This window comes from Thalassophryne amazonica, chromosome 12 (genome assembly GCF_902500255.1).
Source record: "Thalassophryne amazonica chromosome 12, fThaAma1.1, whole genome shotgun sequence".
Classification (NCBI taxonomy): Eukaryota; Metazoa; Chordata; class Actinopteri; order Batrachoidiformes; family Batrachoididae; genus Thalassophryne; species Thalassophryne amazonica.
Window position 1 is genome coordinate 29,837,342 of NC_047114.1, and position 21,432 is coordinate 29,858,773.

The 21,432-nt window shown below is 42.0% G+C and overlaps 1 protein-coding gene and 1 long non-coding RNA gene across 2 annotated transcripts in view; both read right to left on the bottom strand.

Moving 5' to 3' along the window:
• Positions 1 to 6: 6 nt before the first annotated feature.
• hfm1 (helicase for meiosis 1) overlaps positions 7 to 21,432 on the bottom strand; it is a 64,907-nt gene continuing 43,481 nt past the window's right edge. The window contains exons 24-34 of the mRNA XM_034182539.1: positions 10,092 to 10,226; positions 9,785 to 9,870; positions 6,409 to 6,492; positions 6,131 to 6,288; positions 5,864 to 5,967; positions 4,589 to 4,762; positions 4,424 to 4,504; positions 4,188 to 4,309; positions 3,896 to 3,978; positions 2,840 to 2,937; positions 7 to 350 (exon numbers count right to left, since the gene is read on the bottom strand). Of these exons, the coding sequence (XP_034038430.1) occupies positions 7 to 350; positions 2,840 to 2,937; positions 3,896 to 3,978; positions 4,188 to 4,309; positions 4,424 to 4,504; positions 4,589 to 4,762; positions 5,864 to 5,967; positions 6,131 to 6,288; positions 6,409 to 6,492; positions 9,785 to 9,870; positions 10,092 to 10,226 (1,469 nt within the window). The remainder of the gene's footprint in view (positions 351 to 2,839; positions 2,938 to 3,895; positions 3,979 to 4,187; positions 4,310 to 4,423; positions 4,505 to 4,588; positions 4,763 to 5,863; positions 5,968 to 6,130; positions 6,289 to 6,408; positions 6,493 to 9,784; positions 9,871 to 10,091; positions 10,227 to 21,432) is intronic.
• Positions 14,934 to 15,510, bottom strand: LOC117522033. The gene is made up of 3 exons (XR_004564121.1): positions 15,341 to 15,510; positions 15,139 to 15,186; positions 14,934 to 15,014 (listed from the first exon to the last, which is right to left on the bottom strand). It is a non-coding gene; the product is annotated as an uncharacterized LOC117522033 (long non-coding RNA).

Sequence of the window (21,432 nt, forward strand, 5' to 3'; positions counted from 1 at the left end):
TAGTCACTACTCTGACAGCGCTGGCATGTTCATCCTACCTGTTGTGTTGTAAAGACATGACTGCTGCACGTGAGGCTGAGCGTTAAGTTTATATGAAGCCAGCGGTGTCTCACTGGCTGTCACCAAGACGTCATCATCAAAGTCACCCCAGTCGTCCCAGTCGTTTCCGAGGTCAAAGCTGACTGTTGGTATTCCTGAGGAGGCTGCAGGTGTGCAGGGAGCGACATAGTTTGATCCTGCAGCAGAGGACTTTGTGTCCACTGAGCTGGTCAGATTAATTGAATTTATTGTGTGTTTAGGGTTCAAACCCATGCTCACACGAAAACCTGTCTTCAGCATGACAGAGGAACCTCAGCAAAGACAAATAAAAAACAAATGCCAAAAATAAGTGCCTGAATCATTTTAAAACTGACTTTCTGTTAGTTACTGTATGTTAGACTACTCAAAACAACTATAGATAATAAAAACGACAATTTTTTGGTTTAAGTCCAAGCTATTTGTATTTTTGAAGTTTTTCTGACAGTGTACTTTGTGAAAACACTGTAAATTATGTTTAAGGTGAGAGTTTTGTAACATAAGAATATATGCTGTAAAGTTTGAAGAATGCTGTCAGTGTGTAAAATCTGTGCTCAGGTCAGTTGGACAAGGTGCAAGGAAGAGATGAGTGAAGGAAGCCCCCAAGGTACCCAGACAGCCCCAAAGGAGTTACAGGCTTGTGAGGCTGTGACTGGAGAAACTGTACATATTGCAGCTTGTTGCATCACCAGTTACACAGCTTCAAGGTGCAGTGTAATAGGGAAGAACTTCCTTAACAGAAGGTGTGAAATTTCAGCTACCGTTTGCCAAAAGTCACATGGAAGACTTGGACCTAGATTTGATCTGTTTTTTGTTTTTTTTTTGTATTAAAATCCTTTTCTGTTCCACTCCACCATGAAGCTGTTACTGCTGCTGCATCATGCAAAGTTGCACTATCCCCAATTTCTCCAATCACAGCCACAGAAGCCTATAACTCCTTCAGAGAAGTCATGACTGTTTTGGCTTCCCTCGCTAGTCTCCTTCTTACATAGTCACTCAGTTTTTGAGAACTGCATACTGCACATTTACCACACAGTGTCACAATGTTTGTATTTCTTAATCACTGGTGCAAATAAAGTCTAAGTCATATTCAGTGACTTGAAAAACTTCATGTTTCCATCTCCTGATTTGTTAAAGAAAACTGGTTGTAAAAGTGATGTTTTGTATTCACAATATTTACATGTAGTATGTCCAATTACTTCTGGACTCTGAAAATGGAGGAACTATGTATGAAAACAGCTGTAATGTGTAAATGGTTAATGTAATGTTTTTATTAAACCACTTGAATTAAAGCTGAAAGGCGACACCACCAGAACATCCTGAGTGTTTCATTTGAACTCTCATGTGGTGTTCAGAGGCACAATTACAAAAACTGTCCAAAAATGTATGAACCTGGCAGGTGTGTCTGTCAGACTGTGAGTTTGAGACATCTTAAGGTGTATGACCACACTGAATGAGTAAGGGAGATGTAGCATGTATGATGTGCATCCAAAAAATGATCCAAGCTTATTTTATCCAACAGAAACAAAGGTAGCATGCAAGGTGTCATTTGGTAGAGAGGTAAAGGGAACCTTTTAGCACGTGTGAATCTTTGTTAGTCTGCAGCGCACACCAGTTGGCTAGCACCAAGCCAAAGACTGGAGACGTACTGCACCTCTGTTAGATTTTCATGACGGAATTACTTGAGGCCGTCCACAAGCTGAAATGATCGCATCATTGACAGAATACAGACTTTGGTCAGACAACCAGAGTGCCACTATACAAGAACTTGTGGAGGATGTGGGCATTAACACAGGTACCCATTTTAACAGACGATTTGGGCACGTGAAAGTGTCAGCGAAATTTGTGGCAAAGCAGGTGACTGTGGAGAAGCAACTATGTCTGGAAGTCCCACAGCTACTCATTCTGATCAGCTGATTCAGGCTTTTCTGGCCAAACAGAATTCCTCAGACTCCCTACTGTCACACACACACACACACACACACACACACACACACACACACACACACACACACACACACACACACACACACACACACACACACACACACACACACACACACACACACACACACACACACACCTCCCAGAGGGTCTGCCATTGAAAGAAGTATTTCTGGAAATCCTCAGTATGCAGTCAAGTTCTCCAGAGTGCCGCAAATGACCTCATTAATTGACCTCATTAATTGACCTCAGGTGTGTTGAAGTGACACATCTAAAAGTTTCAGGACACCGGTCCTCGAGGACTGGAGTTGAAGATCCCTGTTCTAGAGGTTAAAGCAGAGGTCTCAAACTGATTCTAGAAATCACAGAGAGGGTGCAGGTTTTCTTTGCAACCACCCACTCCAGGTGATTTCACTGATTAACATCTTTTGAGCAGATGGAATCAGCCCTTTCTAGAATCAGTTTGAAACCTCTGGGTTAAAGTGTCGCGTGACCAGAGGATCCTCTGTTCAAGATCCAGTCAGACTGGAAAATCACTAAGGTCCACTGGGCAAGGTCCTTAATGCCCAAGTTGCTTTCAGTGTGCAGCTGAGCACCTTGCATGGCAGCATGCTGACATTGGTTTGTGTGTGTGTATGTGAGGTATCATTGTAAAGCACTCTGACTGCTGAAGAAACACTGTCCTTTTAGTTTTGACTAATGGGTTCATATTTTCCTCGCAGTCGTCATAATCTCACAAACTCAGACTGAGTGGGTACGAGGAACACTTTCACAGATATGGTGACTGTTTATAGCCATGAATGGATGAACATTTGCTTACCACAGTACATGTCCAGTGGTTTTGCACCACCTTCTGCTGTCAGATCCACAGTCTCAGTATGACCGATCACTGGTGCTTCACATTTATTTTCTCCAAAACTTCAAATTAAGTAAAACAGAACATGAATATAATTAATCAGGCCACTGCTTTCCATCAAATCTGACCACGATATTTTCTGGAGTACGTCTTTCTTTCTTTTCTTTTTTTTTTTTACTAGTTTTGGAGGTCCTGTAACTTCTACTCCAGTGTGACTTATATACTGAAATATCACACATTCATTGTTAATAAGAATAACTATGAGTATATAGGACTTTCCCAGGAATCAAAGCACTAAACAAAATAGTCTCTTATAATAAAAGAATAAATCTCAATAATGAAAATTACACTTCAACGATGCACAAAAATCCCGAATCAAAGAGCTGACAATACTTATGCTCAAGTGTAACTTATATACAGGATCTATTCCTCTTTAAGAGGCATTTTTTAACAGGTGTGACTTATACTCTGAAAAATACAGTATATTATTTTTCACAAATTTTATGTACTCTGATATTTTGTCTCTTATTTGCAGCAGTAATGCAGGTACTTCCTGTACTGTACAATAATAAATCACTACTGTCAGTGCGGCTATAAAAAAATACAAAATGGGGCGAAATGGAGCCTGATAATCACAAAATGGGATAAAATGTAACAAAACAGAGCAGACTGACTCCAAATATGATTCAATTAAGTATTTTTATTTAATTTTTTTGCAAAATGGGGACTGATAATACGAAATGGGGTAAAACATTACAAACCCTTAGCAGACTGATCCACTGACTGAAGTTTCTTCTCTTGAAAACCAGATGGCGTACCTGCCCCTACTACATGTACTGAGTGCATCTCACAAATAAAAGCCAAACAATTAAATAAAAGTACTTATTTGGAGTCAGTCTGGTTCACTCTGCTCCATTTCGTTACATTTTACCCCCATTTCGTGAATATCAGTCCCCATTTCACCCCATTTCGCTCCATTTCGTATTTTAGTATAACCCCTGTCAGTGTGTCTGTGTTTACCTGGTCAGAGTAGGTATTCTTTCTTTGGGCTTATAAGCAAACTCCTGCATGTTGATGGGTGCTGACTCCTCAATCATTTTCATCTGTGGAGATGAAAATAAGTTTATTACACAAGCATATTCAGATCAGACACAGTATACTCCGGTGTGGGTGGTCCACTGAATGTGTTTTCTGACATTTGCTTCCAATACAGCCCCATTTTTCTTTGAGACCTGAATGATTGAAAGTCGCTGCTCTGCTAAGAGTTTACAGTATGGTATTGGGCTGTAAAAAGTCTAATTTTTCTCTTTACCTTGAGCCGTTTGACAGGAGTTTGACTGAACATGTCACACCTGCTCCTCAGGTCTTTCAAGTAGGAGGAGAAACTAGATTCATTTGTTGGTCTCTTCCGCACCAGAGCTACACCGACTTTACCTTAAGAAACATAAATATTTGCACATCCATGCTAATTCAACAACAGTAACAGGAAGAAGGAACCTTTAGTCATGAAGAATTGACACTCATAAATATACATGTTATTGTACTCACAGCACTCGTGGCCACACAGCTCCTTATTCTTGCAGAAGTGGTTGCACTGTCTTTTACTGCCTAAATCGGATTGTGAAGTGCCTTCATTTGAATAAATAAAAACACAGACACATTAAATGTCAATGTAAAGACATTGATATTGTAAAATCATCACTTATCTATTGCCTTGATCTGCAGCAGATGCTGTGATGCAATCTGTGGGAGGGGCTGTTTGCATCAGTGCAGCATGCTGGTGCTTCTGTGCACTTCGATCATATGTTACATTATATGGAATATCAGTCCCAAAGCTCCTGGCTCCAGAATAGTACACATTGAACTTCTGCTGGATGTCCAGTCCCACTGCAGGAAACCAAAAACATGGAAATACTGTAAAAAAAACTAAAGAAAATAAACAAACAAACAAAAATGCTAAATAACTCATTTCTTTCTCCTGTCTTGGAGTTTTGACTGTGTTGAATGTTTGGTCTACAAAGTAAAGGTTAAACAAGGCCGATGTCCATTGGATTCTATGACAGGTGGTATATGTTACCTTGTAACGTGATAACTAAGCATGACAGATGGTGCAAACTATTCCGTATTAGAACCCTATTAACCCAAACAATACTTTCCATAATTTTTTACTGAAATTGGAGCATCTTTAACTTTTGACCCCTGTACAAACTGAAACTGACCTTTGTCACCATTTTTGCTGTTTTTACCCCATAACTGCAGAACATTCCATCATAGATAGTCCAAACTATACTTTTTTGGAAATGTTATGATCAGACAAATAATGTGATATAGTTTTCAACGTTACTGAAGCATTTTTAAATGTGGACCTCTATGTAACTCTTCATTGACCCCCACCTGGCTACACCTACCACCCTGGGATTGCTATCATGTATTTCTGTGTAGGCCATGGGACACTGAGGCTGGATTCTACTGTAGGTGTCGTTTGGTCACCTTAAGTAGTATTGAAAACCTGTTTGGACCATGGACTGTTTGAAAGATCGATACAGTGTTGAGCCGTCTGCTTCGAGCATAACATCGCTACTGTTTAGTATTCTCCTGCCTGCTGCCTGCCTTTGACCCTGTTATCCTGAGTGAGTTTTTTCCTTATCACTCAAGGATTTTGTCTGTCAGGTATTTGGAGTTCCTATTTATGACCCAGCTTGTTTGATGACTGCCACAGCCAGCTTGCCGACACTTCGTGTTACTAAGTCCAAATTGCAGAGAAGAGGATTGTCAGTGTTTGACAGAGAAACAACCCATTAGACTGCACATTTGGTGAAGAGGAGTAACCTCTTTTCTGTGTACAGGCTTCCTGCTCACTGGCTCCTGTAAGCGTGCCTCAGCTCTCAATCCTCACCAGTCATTCTCTTACTGTACTGCGTGTGTTCTGTGTTCTGCCTGGGGCTTCTCCAAACATTATAACACCATTTAATTAGTTGGTTGTTTTACCGTATTCTGAACTGATGAGATTGACACTGATCTCCTCTCCTGTCAAGGCCTTTGCAACCTCGAGCTTCTTTGACCAGCTGCCACACTTCAACAGCACAGAGTCTCTGCAAAACAAAGGATCCCTGTTGAAATCACCCAAATGATTCTCAGCTCAACACCTTCTACCAAGTACAGAGGGGTTTGCTTCCTGATTTGGAAAGATAAAGAGGGTGAAGTGAAACAAAGCCCACAAATGAAAATACAGAAACATTTTTTCAATTCTCTCACGAGAGTTTCTGCAAGAAGACAACGGTGTTGTCAGAGTCTCCGATGATTAGCGTCACATAGTGGTGGTCGGGAGCTGTTCTCCTGGACAGCAGCTGTGCTTGGTTCTTCAGGGTAACCTTCACCACAATCTCTGCAGCAGCACAACTATACCTCGGAAGCTACAAAACACAGCAGCAACTTTACACAAGGCTTTATCAAGTGCAGTATATACAAAAAAAAAAAAAGTAAATAATCAGTTTCAAGGTCCCACTTTGATGAATTTGTGAAGCTCGTTTTACCTGCTCCAGAGTAACTTCATACTTTGGGAGGTGTATAACAGATTCTCTGATTTGGTTTCCAAATGGTGGATGTCTGTTAAGAATCTGCCGAAAGGAAATAGTGCTGTTGTGAGCAAATGTTAGAAACAGCTGTTCTCAAAATACTATCTCAAAAATACAGGAACATTCCATTAACATAAAATTAAACATCTTTACGGTGAGCACAGTGAGGCAGGAGTGGTGGCCAAATGATTAAGTGTGCTTGTTTTCAGTGCAGAAGGTTCCCAGTTCTAGGTCACCCTCTTCAATTTCCATGTAATGTGGCATTGTGTCAGGAAGGACAACTGACATACAACGTGTACCAAATCAACATGCGGATACACTGCAGATCTGCTGTAGCGACCCCTAGCGAAAACAAGAGAGAAGCCAAAGAGATGTATTTTACTGTTAGCACAATGGGTTATTACACATTCACTATTCATCAGTCTTTCTTTTGGTGGGTCCCATTTTTAATCAGGGTCACTACAGCAGATCTGGTGTGGATCTATGCTGATTTGGCATAAGTCTTACTCTGGATTCTGTTCCTGATGTAGCTATCTATCTATCTATCTATCTATCTATCTATCTATCTATCTATCTATCTATCTATCTATCTATCTATCTATCTATCGATCTATCGATCTATCGATCTATATATAGATACTTTAATGTCCCCGTGGGGAACTTTGTCTTGGACTTCTCAGAAACCATGACCCATACAGAGATACAGAACAAGACATAAACAGTTAATAACAGTGAATAAAAAGTAAAAAGAATAAAAATAAATAAATAAATAAATACAAAAGTTGGAAACAAGAGCAATCCAAGCAATCCAAGATTTTTGAAGTCCACCAAGGGTTGACGAGGACTCAAAATAGAACATACGTGATTGACATCATGACTCGGATTTTAACTGGATCCGAATTCCACAACACAATGCAATAACTGCATACTGATTCAGAATGGTCCAACTCATCAAGATGTTGCAATCTGATAGTTAATTCACAAGATGAAACAACTAGTGTCTTCCTGATATTGGTTTTACATCGTGATGTCGTATCTATGAAGTAGTTTTAGAATAGAATAGAATAGAATAGAATAGAATAGAATAGAATAGAATGCTTTTTATTGTCATTATACACAAGGTACAACTAAATTAAAAGACAATTCCCGTAGAGCAAAGGTGTAAAAGTAAATATAAAAAATATAAATATAAAAAGACAAATAAGAATATATACATATATTTACAAGGGAGCCAGTAGGTGTATATAAATAGAAGTCTGTGCTATTCATTGCATTCACCTTTATAAAAAATAAATGCAATGAATGGTGCAGACTGAAGGCTAATGTGCATTCAATACTCGTATTGCACTTGGGTAGAACATGTTGCTGAGTCTGGATGTGCGGGCCTTGATGGACTGGTACTTCTTTCCTGAGGGCAGCAGTGAGAACAGGCTGTGCCCGGGCTGTGAACCATCTGACGTAATCCTTAAAAGTCTACAAAGTGAAATCCTGATCAGAATCCGGATCACCTCCAAAATTTAATGGTCTTCCAAGGCCTAATGCCAATGTGTGGTGAAAATTTGGTGAAAATCTATGAAGTAGGTTTGATGTAATCCTCAAAATTCAACAAAGTGAAGCATACAAATTGAAATCCTGATCCAGAATCTGGATCACATCCAAAATACAGTGGAGTCTTCCATGGGCTAATATCTATCTGTGGTGCAAATCTGGTGAGAATCCGTGAAGTAGTTTTGATATAACCCGTAAAAGCCTATATAAAGTGAAATCTTGATCCAGAATCCAGATCACCTCCAAAATATAATGGAGTCTTCAATGGCCTAATATTTATCCGTGATGAAAGTTTCATCAAAATCCATGGAATAGTTTTGAAGAAATCCTGCTAACAGACAGACAGACAGACAGGCAAATAAATAAACGCTGATGATTTTATTACATCCTGGTGGACATAATGACAGAATGGGGCACCAGTGCCCTGGAACTCCCTATTTGTGTTTTGGAAGCAAGTGCTCAAACCCTTTTTGCCACTGTGCTGCAGTTACACATGCATTACTGATGAAATATATGAAGTAAACCCTTCACAGGCCCTGAGGCCCATTGGTGCTATCAGGGCGTGGCACAAACCGGGTGGACACAAATGCAAACTCTCACAGCAGGTGCGGTTAGAATTAGGTTTAACTGGTACACAGGTGGTCCAGCAGCAAAAGCAAAGGTACAGACAGACGTGAGGCTGAGGCTTGGTCCAAAAAACAGGCCGGGGTCAAAAAATACGGCGTGGTGGTATTCAGAGGCAAAGACAAGTATGAGGTTGAGGGCAAAACAAGGTCAAATACCAGCAGGCTGATCAAGACAGGACGTGAGGGCTGGAAAGTGAAATACATTCAACAATCAGGCGAGGGACTGTGAGACTGTGAGGGCCTAAATAACTGGTGGTGTAATTAGTGGAACAAGACGCAGGTGTTAGTGAAGGTTGTGGAAGGAGGCATGGCCAGGGAAGACAAAGGTAAGTGCAAAAGAGTGCAGTGAGACCAAAAACAAAGCAAACTGGGGCAAGATAATAATTGACAGAAAAAAACCAACGGTGAAGAAATGTCATGTCAACAGACAATAATTAATGTGAACAAAACAAAAGGGGGAAAACTGGGAAATGATGTGACTAATCAACATAGTGGGAAACAAGAGGTTCCAAGATTATAATAGAAACATGAACCGGACTGACCCAGATCAAAGTATAAGAATAAATGCAACAACTGATGAGCAGAAAATAAATAACATAAACTAAAACCAGTGACCAGACAACACAAAATAAATGATAAACAGAAAATGCAATAAATACTAAAAGGAACACAACTGGATGAAAACACTAAAGATAAATACTAACCAAAACCTGTGACTAAAGCATAATAAAGCAACACAAAATAAATGATAAACAGAGAATGCAAGAAATAACTAAAGGAACATAACCAGACAGGAAACACTTGAAGGTAAATAATAACCAAAACCTGTGACCAAAGCATAAAACAAAAAATGTGATAAACAGAACTAACTAACTACAGCAACTTAAGGAACCAAGAGTGAACAAATACAATTACGTATACGTCAATTATAACGTCAAGGGAAATAGTGGAGTTTAACAAAGTTCTTCCAGCAATAAAAAGCTGCTGTGACTGGAGGTGATCATTCTTAATAAATATTTAAGAGGGCCAATAAAAAAAAAAACATGGTAGACTTGATAACCAGTGTTTTCAATTCACCAACATGAATGAATGATTGAAATAAAACATCAAAGCTAGTGTTGTACACAAATGCTCTTGTGTTCAACCATGCAGAGACTGACCAGCTCTAGTTCTCTGGGGTTGGTTTGCTCTATTTTGCTGAAAGTGCTGAGTCCAGCGTTCACTATGGCAGTTGACATACTCAGGCCTGAAACACAGAGTGATTCAATCAACCCATTTATATTTCATCTGAACCTCCATCCAATTAAAATAACTGATTTAATGATTAATTCACCATGCATCGGTATGTCTAACAGAAAGAAACACTGGAACCATAACTAAAATGATGTGGTCTTCGTCTATGTTGACATTATTCAAACAGTCCTACAGTATTTTACATATAACAGACTAACGTAGCACAGAACATACCAATCTTCTCAATCTGTTTAGAAACATAGGGTGAGTTTTCCCAAAGCTTGGCTTTGAAGCACTTGGCCAGGACCAAGGAATTGAGCAGAGCAGAAAAAACGGCCTTGGATCGTTGACTGAGATACTCCGACAGGCCTAAATGTGATCAAAACACAATCAATGCTACAAAATTCACCATGAAAAACCATCCAACATCCAACATTAATATAACTTTAACAAATATTATATTTGCATTCAGAAAGCTGTTTTGTGGTAACTGACACTACGTACACTTGCTGATGCGCATTCCATTCCTGAAGATTTTCACAGTGTCCTGAGTAAGTCCAAAGTCTTGAATTGAGATAGAACCCAACTGAGCCTGAATTAAGCTAAAGACAAAGCAGTAAACCAACAACATGTACAGTACAGATTCAACGAAAAATTATTTATTTCATACCTGGAGGGGGGGTGATCGGGAAGCACGGCCTCCCCGATCTGAACCCGAGTGGTGTTCAGTTGTTGGACTTCTGTGCTAGTCACAGTTTGTCCATCACGAACACCATGTTCGAGCACAAGGGTGTCCATAAGTGCATGTGGCCCCTGGACACCCTGAGCCGGAGGTCGATGATCGACTTTGTAGTCGTATCATCTGACCTTCGGCCATGTGTCTCGGACACTCGATTGAAGAGAGGGGCAGAGCTGTCGACTGATCACCACCTGGTGGTGAGTTGGATCCACTGGGAGGGTAGGAAGCCGGTAAGACCTGGCAGGCCAAACGTATCGTGAGGGTCTGCTGGGAACGACTGGCGGAACCCTCTGTTAGCGAGGTCTTCAACTCCCACCTCCGGGAGAGCTTCTCCCAGATCCTGGGGGAGGCTGGAGACATGGAGTCTGAGTAGACCATGTTCTCCACCTCCATTGTCGATGCGGCTGCTCGTAGCTGTGGTCGCAAGGTCTCTGGTGCCTGTCGCGGCGGCAATCCCCGAACCCGGTGGTGGACACCGGAAGTAAGGGATGCCATCAAGCTGAAGAAGGAGTCCTACTTATCTTTGTTGGTAGGTGGGCCCCCAGAGGCAGCTGACAGGTGGAGGAGGACTATCGGCCAGCCTCGAAGAGATTCTGGCAAACCGTCCGACGCCTCAGGAGGCGGAAGCAGCTCTCCACCAGCACTGTTTATGGTGCGGGTGGGGAGCTGTTGACCCTGACTGGGGATGTTGTCAGGCGGTGGAAGGAGTACTTCGAGGATCTCCTCAATCCCATCGTCACGTCTTCCGAAGAGGAAGCAGAGACTGGGGACTCGGAGGCGGACTCATCCATTACCCAGGCCAAAGTCACCGAGGTGGTTAGAAAGCTCCTCGGTGGCAAGGCTCCTGGGGTGGATGAAATCTGTCCTGAGTACCTTAAGTCTCTGGATGTTGTGGGGCTGTCTTGGCTGACACGCATCTGCAACATCGCGTGGCGATCGGGGACAGTGCCTCTGGATTGGCAGACTGGGGTGGTGGTCCCTCTGTTTAAGAAGGGGGACCGGAGGGTGTGTTCCAACTATAGGGGGATCACACTCCTCAGCCTCCCCAGTAAGGTCTATTCCAGAGTACTGGAGAGGAGAATTCGACCGATGGTCGAACCTCGGATTCAGGAGGAGCAGTGTGGTTTTCGTCCTGATCGCGGCACACTGGACCAGCTCTACACGCTCCATCGGGTGCTCGAGGGTTCATGGGAGTTTGCCCAACCAGTCCACATGTGTTTTGTAAATCTGGAGGCATTCGACCGTGTCCCTCGGCGCACCCTGTGGGGAGTGGTCCGGGAGTACGGGGTCCGGGGTCCTTTGCTAAGGGCTATCCGGTCCCTGTACGACCGCAGCAGGAGCTTGGTTCGCATTGCCGGTAGTAAGTCAAACCTGTTTCCAGGGCACGCTGACCTCCGCCAGGGCTGCCCTTTGTCACCGGTTCTGTTCATTATTTTTATGGACAGAATTTCTAGGCGCAGCCAGGGTGTAGAGGGGTCTGGTTTGGGAACCACAGAATCTCGTCTCTGCTGTTTGCGGACGATGTGGTTCTGTTGGCTTCGTCAAATCAGGACCTTCATCGTGCACTGGGGCGGTTTGCAGCGGAGTGTGAAGCGTCCGGGATGAAAACCAGCACCTCCAAATCCAAGGCCATGGTTCTCGACCAGAAAAAGGTGCTTTGCCCTCTTCAGGTCGGTGGAGTGTCCTTGCCTCAAGTGGAGGAGTTTAAGTATCTTGGGGTCTTGTTCACGAGTGAGGGACGGATGGAGCGTGAGATTGATAGACGGATCGGTGCAGCATCTGCAGTGATGCGGTCGCTGTATCGGACCGTCGTGGTGAAGAGAGAGCTGAGTAGGGGGTCAAAGCTCTCGATTTACCGATCGATCTACGTTCCGATCCTCACCTATGGTCATGAGATTTGGCTCATGACCGAAAGAACGAGATTGCGAGTACAAGCAGCCAAGATGAGTTTCCTCCGCAGGGTGGCAGGGCGCTCCCTTAGAGATAGGGTGAGGAGCTTGGTCACTCAGGAGGAGCTCGGAGTCGAGCCGCTGCTCCTCCACGTCGAAAGGAGTCAGCTGAGGTGGCTCGGGCATCTTTTCCGGATGCCCCCTGGACGCCTCGCTGGAGAGGTGTTCCGGGCACGTCCCACTGGGAGGAGGCCCCCGGGAAGACCCAGGACACGCTGGAGGGACTACATCTCTCGGCTGGCTTGGGAACGCCTTGGGTTCCCCCGGAGGAGCTGGAGGAGGTGTGTGTGGATCGGGAGGTCGGGCAGCTTTGCTTGAGCTGCTGCCCCCGCAAACCCGACTCCGGATAAAGCGGAAGAATAATTCCATCCATCCAGAAAATGGATGGATGGAATTATTTATTTCACAAGAAATTCACAGACTTAAAATTACTCATTTCAATGTCAAGTAAACGTACCAGTTCACTTTCATCTCAGTGGTTTTAATCTTGCCCTCAATAGGATATCTGAAAACACAGACAAAGATATATTTACAACCAATTTTGCTACTTGAACCTTAATGTCTTTCTATTCCAAAATTATCTGCTTTGGTAATGGTTAGGACTTTGCCTGTATAATATACCATACATTTGACTACTCCACCCCTCATATTAGCTGCAGAATTGGCAGAATCATGATTCCCCTTACAAGAATAAATTCAAGATGAAATGTACAACAGAACAAGAAAACTGGAATTAAAGAATGGACAGAATGTGTGACTATGTATGCTGCAAAAAACATTTTGTCATTTCATCATTACTGCAAATGACTGCTAGCTAGCTTAAAACACAGCAAATGTTTGAAACTTCTGAAACACCTGTGTTTCAGACACTGTTTTCTAGAGTCTGCATAGAATGACATCCAAACATCAGACGATGAGATGAGATAGACACCAGAATGGGAAAGTAAAATCACAACTAAAGAATAGATAGAACGTGTGGCTGGGGATAGCGCCAAATCTTTTTGCTGGTACTGCAAATTAGCAATGGCTAACTCAAAACTTTACTTCGAAATGTTTTGAATCCTCTTTCTTTTGGGTAACATTAGGTGCATATCGCCACATACTGTACAGGCATGTGCAGAGGGACTTAGCAAAGTATCACACCTATCTTAAACAACAACAAAGCACAATAAAATAAACAAAAAATAAATAATTTTTTTTCCTAACCCAGAGTCTTTGAGGAAAACAAACAGTGCCATAATACTCTCCTTTCCAGTCCTTGTTTCCCCAGAATGCTTTCCATTCTACATCCTCAGGCAGTTTCCTGCCACATCAGTCTATATTCAGAGTCGTTTTGAATCCTTTGAAAAAAGCCATCTTTCAAAGGATTCAAAACAACATGCATGAAAGGAATGCATCACATGCCTGTGTTGCCACCTGGTGAACAGTGGCACCTACTGAATGGTTCAGGAATGTGCTTCCATTTCAAATAATGAGCGTCAGATTTAAAGGTTACAGTAGCGTAGGGTCTATATATGCACACTATCATGTATGTTGCTTCTTTAAGTAACAGTGCAAACTACCTACAGGAAATAGCTCACTGATTCAAAAACTTACCCTACTGTCCGGAGTACAAGTGACATTTTTATTTTTTTTACTAGTTGGGAGGGTCCTGCGACTTATACTCCGGAGTGACGTATATACCAAAAAAGCCAAAAAGAAAATAATAATAATAATAATAATAACAACAACAACAACAAAAAATCACATTCATGAATAATAATAACTTTATAATGATTATTATATTGGACTTTCACAGGAATCAAAGTACTAAACCAAATAAACTCTAATAATAAAAGGACACATGCCAATAATAAACAACAATGCACAAAAATCTCAAACTGAAGAGCTGAAACAGAAAAAAAGGTGAGAATTATACTCCAGAAAATACAGTACTTTCATTTTGATACTGCTCTTTCTACATATTTGTTCTGGTATCTGACCTGATGGTGATCCTGTTCTTATCCCTGTTCAAGGTGTTTAAGGTCCTCTTTTCATTCACTCTCAACTGAATGTCGCTGAACTCTCGGCTCTTTGACAGCAGATCAATCTGTACAGAGCCACTTTGTATTTGAACAGTGGAGAATACAACAATCAAATGAAAACTATTCTCAGCCCTAAAACAACCAAACCAAGCAGGTCAGCGGGGGTTTTAACCTACTAGTTCAGAGAGATTCTCTGTGCCGGACACTTGGCTGAACTGTTTCATAGTGTCAAAAGCAACACAGTATCTAGCCATCAAACCTGCCGGCCTCTGGAAGGAACACACAATTGACAATACACAATGTAAACATTGTACATTTAATAAAATAAATACGAGCAAAATAGGCATTCTGACTGCCTCACTACCTGTTGTTTTAATGTTGATATCTTCATCCATGGTGATCAGATCAATGGATGACAGTGAGTTGAGGTTCTTCAGACACAGCTCTACAAGAGGAACATTTTACATAAAAATCAACCAAACGCAGGTTGTTCAGAACACAAATATACAGTAAAAGCATCTTGTGCTTTCTTCTAACATTTCAGATGGAGGACAGTCGTCATGGCCCACCTTGCAATTTTCCTTCAATTCCATATCTGTCCAAGTCAGCAGAGAATCCTAAAACGGAACCAGATGACATGGCACGGTTGAGTTTGCATTCCTCTATACAACTACACACAGAAGGTAACATGAGCAGTACATAAAGACAGAGGCTCTTACGTGAGCTCTGAAAGAAATATTTTAGTGTGGCTTTTGTACTGTGAGCTCTGACCATAGTGGGCGGGGTTCTTCAGTGCCCTAATGTAGAGGAAAGTGGACCGTATCCAGTCCAGAGCCATGTTGACATCACTAATGGTTTGAAGAACAATTTCAGCATTTAGGTGTTCCACCAGGTGTCTGTGTAAGCTGGAGGAACAGGGTACAGTGTTACTTCATGAGCTATCATACACGTTTTCTCGTCACTGACGGGTTCCAATCATATACAATTCTAACACCCACATGCTCACGTGCATGTCTGTCTTAAAATGCTGTGTGTTCAGACGCAGTGTTGATGTACTGCTATTGTGTGGCAATACAATTTGATCGGGCCACAGACCAACAAAAACATGGCCCAAAGTCGAGTGCACACGTTTTGCCTTATTTACTCCATGCAACCCTCAGATGGACCCATGAGCTGGCACCCAATTTAGACCTAATCGGTGTCACTTAAGGGGACTAAATGACCCTTACAATCCAGCCTCAATACTCCTGGTCTACGCAAAAATATACAGTCGCCATCCAGGGTGGCAGGTATAGCCAGGTAGGGATCCATAAAGGACTACACAGGGGTCAATATTTAAAAATGCTCCAATCAGATTGGAAGGTTTACCACATCATTTCTCTGATCATAGGGATTTTAAAAAGGCATAGTTTGAACTATCTGTGACTGAATATTCTGGAGTTAAGGTGTAAAAACAGAAGAAAAAAAAAAACAGCAAAAATGGTGGCAATTGGTCCAGGGGTCAAAAGTTATAGTTGCTCTACTTTTGGTAACAAAGTGATACAAATTATTGGTTGAGCTAACAAGATCAATGAATGAACTGGTTTTGACCAAGGTGAATGCCTGGTCTCCAAAGTAATGGTCAAACAAGGTGCTGAGTTTCAATCATTCATGAATGATTGAAACTGACCTATTAGATTCTATGACATGAACGTGATAACTAAACATGAAATGCATGGTGCAAATTATTCCTTTTTAAATCCCTACAAGGGATGTCACGATCAGGTTTTTCCCCCCCAATTTCAATCAGTCATTAAATATCTGCTGATACAGCGTCCCGGTGTAGTACTTGTATTTTCCTTAATATTACACGTGCACAGAGCAGAATGCAAGTGCCAATATATTAAAGTAAATCCATTGTATATGCTGTCATTTTAACAAGAAAAATGCATCATGCATCAAGAAAAAAAACATTCAACTCAAGCTCTTTCTTAATGTTTGTATTTATTTTAATTCATTAAGTAAACAGATGTTTTTTAATCTCATAAATTCCACTTGGAATTGTAGCAGTAAAAGTAGGATACTCAGTAATACTGACTGAATGACGTTGAAAAAATATATCATATTATTATTATTATTATTATTATATATCTGGTGCTCACCACCAGATATAATATATATATATAATAATAATAATTATTATTTATTATTATTATTATATGCAAAAAGTCTTATGTTCAATATTCAAAAGTGGACCTTAACTCAAGTGGAGACAGGGCCCTTTTAACTCACCTGTCTTGATATGCCCATGTAAACAGGATAAAAACGTGACAACAAGGAATAGGATAAACTTGTTTATTTTTGTAGAATCGACCTGACTGACCAGGAGGAAGGCTATATCACATGTGGCATCCATCAGAAACAGAACTTATATGTATTTAAAGTGATGTAAAATATGTTTTTGAAACTCTCAGTACGTCAGCTGTGAGCGCCTCTTGCCGCTCCACACTTATCAGACAGAGGGAGACTGATCACTTGTTGCACTAGTGTATTTGGAGCAGTGTGCTTTTAAAATGAACACTGTGGGCCTGTGGGGGATGTCATGTAGCAGCAGCTGCCTTGTATGCTTATTTGATGACTCAGGTTTAATAGGATTTAATTAACCAATACGGTCCATCTTTAAATGTCTTTATCTGGCTGATTTTGACCGGATCTGATCACATTGTGACATAGCTCAACCAATAATTTGCCTCACTTTTGTGTCAAAATTGGAGAAACGTTTTACCCCTGTACAAACTGAAACTGAGCTTTGCTGCCATTTTGCTGTTTAAGCCCCCCTACCTCCATCCAATTATACCTTTTTGGAATCCCAACCATCAGACAAATAATGTGATGTATTTTTCAATATGGCCGGACATTTTTAAATGTTTTAAACTCTTGTGCAACTCTTCACTGACCTCTGCCCTGGGATGACTATCATACGTTTGTGGAGGTCATAGTATCCTGACACTGGATTGTAAGTGTTGTTTAGTACCCTTAACAGTGGCAGATCTGGGGGAATGTGGGCCCCCATGCTACCCGCCCTTTTCATGGACCAAAAAAATCAAAATCTCTGCTGAATGTTGTGGGCATGCCCTGTTACTCTCTGTCAGTTCTGTTCTGGGTTCCTTTGGCTTTGTTTTCTCCATTGTGGGTCAGGTGCTTGCCAGTGTTGGGCCACGCCCCTTCGCGTTAGGTGTCTGTGTTGGTTCATATATCCGTTGCCTTGCGTGTCGTGGCTGGAGTTCCTTGTTTGTCTCTGTTCTGTGAGTCCCGTAATGTAGATGTTTGCTGTCATGTCTGGAATCCCACGTATGCTTTGTCTTGTTGGTCCCGTTACAGTAGGTGCCTTTTGTCCCTCACGTCTTGGGTGGGCGTGTCTGTCCAGCACCCTTATGTGCGTCGTTTGGTCTGCGTGTAGGAAGTCTGATGTGCATTTATACCCCTGACGTGTTCCTGGAATGCCATCTGTAAAAGGAATGTTTCTTGTGGGTAGTTTGCTCTATCAGCTTGTATCCTCTGAGATTGGAGAGCGTATCAGTTATCACTTGTGGTTATGTCTCTGGTTATGCTTTATTTTCAGTCTTCTGTGGATGCTTGTGGTTGGCTGCCTTCTTGTGGTTTTTTTGCTTGTGCACATCATTAACATCTTGATTAGTGCTGCCCTCTTCTGGTTTCTTTTGTTAGTGCATGTCCCTAACACCAACATCTGTGGTCCATTTAGGCTGTGTATTTATACCTCCTCCGTTTGTCCTTCTGTGTGGGTCCATTACATGGTGTGTTAGGGCTCTTGTGTGTCGTCTCCTGATTTTCCCATGCATGCCTACCACCTTCCCCGTGGGTTAAGAGTATATCAGTTTTGACTTCATATCCTCATCTTTGTTCCTGGCTTCAGCTTTTTGCCACACCCATGGTATGGTTTAAGATTGACTTTTGGTTTGATCCCTCACCACTCCGGTTCGTGACTCACCCTAAGTGGGTTATGAATGTATTTTTGTTGGAACTTTCCCTATTGTTGTTTTTGTGGAAATTGAGCACTGTTTGGACAATAACACCTGATGTTTTTGGAACTCACCTCTTGTGTCTGTTTTACCTGCACAGTGAAGTTCACCCCATCTTACCTCTGGTACCAACTGTAACAGCCGGATGCTGTTTCTGAACCATCTACTCAGCAACAAGTGACTCAGTTAGATACAATTATCCCAGACCATAAGTCAGCAAGGTGTAGCAACGGTATTCACTTTTTTAGCCACAGACATTTTAAATAGTCTCTGTGACTTGTCATAACCTCCTAGCATCACATTCAAGATTCTACAATACAAGTTCAAATTAATAAAAAAAAAAAAAAAAAAACATGGTCTTGAGTATGATGGGGTCAAAAGTTAAAGTTGCTGCAATTTTGGTAAAAAGTGGTGCAAATTATTGGTCGAGCTAATAAGATTAATAAATGGAATAGTTTTGACTGTGTAAAGGTCAAACAATGCCATGTCCATTGGATTGCATGACTTGTTTTAATTTTTAATTTAACTTTTTTTTTTTACCTGGTTAGTCCCATTGAGATCAAGATCTCTTTTGCAAGGGAGACAAAGTTCCCAATTCACCGAACCTGCATGTCTTTAAATCTGGAAAGAAACCGGAGCACCCGGAGAAACCCACGCAAACACGGGGAGAACATGCAAACTCCACACAGAACAAACCCATGACCTTCTTGCTGTGAGGCAACAGTGCTACCTACTAAGCCACCGTGCTATCATTAGGTTATAAAGTTTATTTTGTCGCAAAATATGCGCCAAAATGCAGGAAATGGCACCTAAAAATTCTAAATTAGTCACGCTTTACTCATTTGTAAATCCAGCACCTCTCCCCCTTACAAAATTCTGGATCTGCCCCTGCTTACGGGTACCAAAACCTGCTCGGCCCATGAACTATTAGTTGGGTTCACACTGCGTGCACACACTTTGCTTGTATATAGAAGGCTGGACATTAGCACTCATACTTCTCCTCTTTACGCAAACTAAAATGAAATTGAATTTGAAACAAACATTAAAATGAAATAAAAGCAAACTAAAAAGGAAAACTCAATATTAATACCTATGGGTTTTACCATATTTTTCTACATTTGCTTTTCTTCCTCCCAGAGTTTGCTACAGCGGAGCACTAAGGCAGGGCTGACAGTATTAGATATTTTGATCTACAGGTTCATGGTGAGCAGCTTGTATTTTAGAAAATAAAACATGCTCCATAGCGTGAAATGTAAAGCAGGCACACAGGTGGCTTTGAACTGTGGACTTTCTTGGTATAAAGCTGGTGTACTACCAGTGTGCTACATACTGATACGTTTTGTTACCTAGATACACTATTATTTAGGTGATGTGTGCTTATTTGTACACTTGTGTTGTCTGAGACAGCATTGTGGGGCACCAACAGTGCATCTGCATGGTAATATGAAAGTCAGGCTCAAAACATGAATGATGAAGGTTTACAGTTCGGATTAAAAACAGAACATAAAACTGATGCGAAATGAAGTGGTCAAAACAGCGGAACACTTTTTTTTCCTTGTTGCAGAGCACGTTTTTCCCCCTCTTCAAGTATGTGTCATTCAGTACAAATCCATTTTCATGGCTATGACAAAAAACCTGGTACCGGTTGGGCCACAGAAGGGACTATCTGGAAACTGAGTGGACAGAGATGGGGGGGGGGGGGGGGGGGGGGGGGGGGGGGGGGGGGGGGGGGGGGGGGGGGGGGGGGGGGGTTTGGTCAGACAACCATGCCACATACAAGAACTTGTGGAGGATGTTGGGCATTAACACGGTACCATTTTACAGACGATTTGGGCACGTGAAAGTGTCAGCGAAATTTGGCAAAGCAGGTGACTGTGGAGAAGCAACTATGTCTGGAAGTCCCACAGCTACTCATTCTGATCAGCTGATTCAGGCTTTTCTGGCCAAACAGAATTCCTCAGACTCCCTACTGTCACACACACACACACACACACACACACACCACACACACACACACACACACACACCCACACACACCACACACACACACCACACACACACCACACACACACACACACACACACACCTCCCAGAGGGTCTGCCATTGAAAGAAGTATTTCTGGAAATCCTCAGTATGCAGTCAAGTTCTCCAGAGTGCCGCAAATGACCTCATTAATTGACCTCATTAATTGACCTCAGGTGTGTTGAAGTGACACATCTAAAGTTTCAGGACACCGGTCCTCGAGGACTGGAGTTGAAGATCCCTGTTCTAGAGGTTAAAGCAGAGGTCTCAAACTGATTCTAGAAATCACAGAGAGGGTGCAGGTTTTCTTTGCAACCACCCACTCCAGGTGATTTCACTGATTAACATCTTTTGAGCAGATGGAATCAGCCCTTTCTAGAATCAGTTTGAAACCTCTGGGTTAAAGTGTCGCGTGACCAGAGGATCCTCTGTTCAAGATCCAGTCAGACTGGAAAATCACTAAGGTCCACTGGGCAAGGTCCTTAATGCCCAAGTTGCTTTCAGTGTGCAGCTGAGCACCTTGCATGGCAGCATGCTGACATTGGTTTGTGTGTGTGTATGTGAGGTATCATTGTAAAGCACTCTGACTGCTGAAGAAACACTGTCCTTTTAGTTTTGACTAATGGGTTCATATTTTCCTCGCAGTCGTCATAATCTCACAAACTCAGACTGAGTGGGTACGAGGAACACTTTCACAGATATGGTGACTGTTTATAGCCATGAATGGATGAACATTTGCTTACCACAGTACATGTCCAGTGGTTTTGCACCACCTTCTGCTGTCAGATCCACAGTCTCAGTATGACCGATCACTGGTGCTT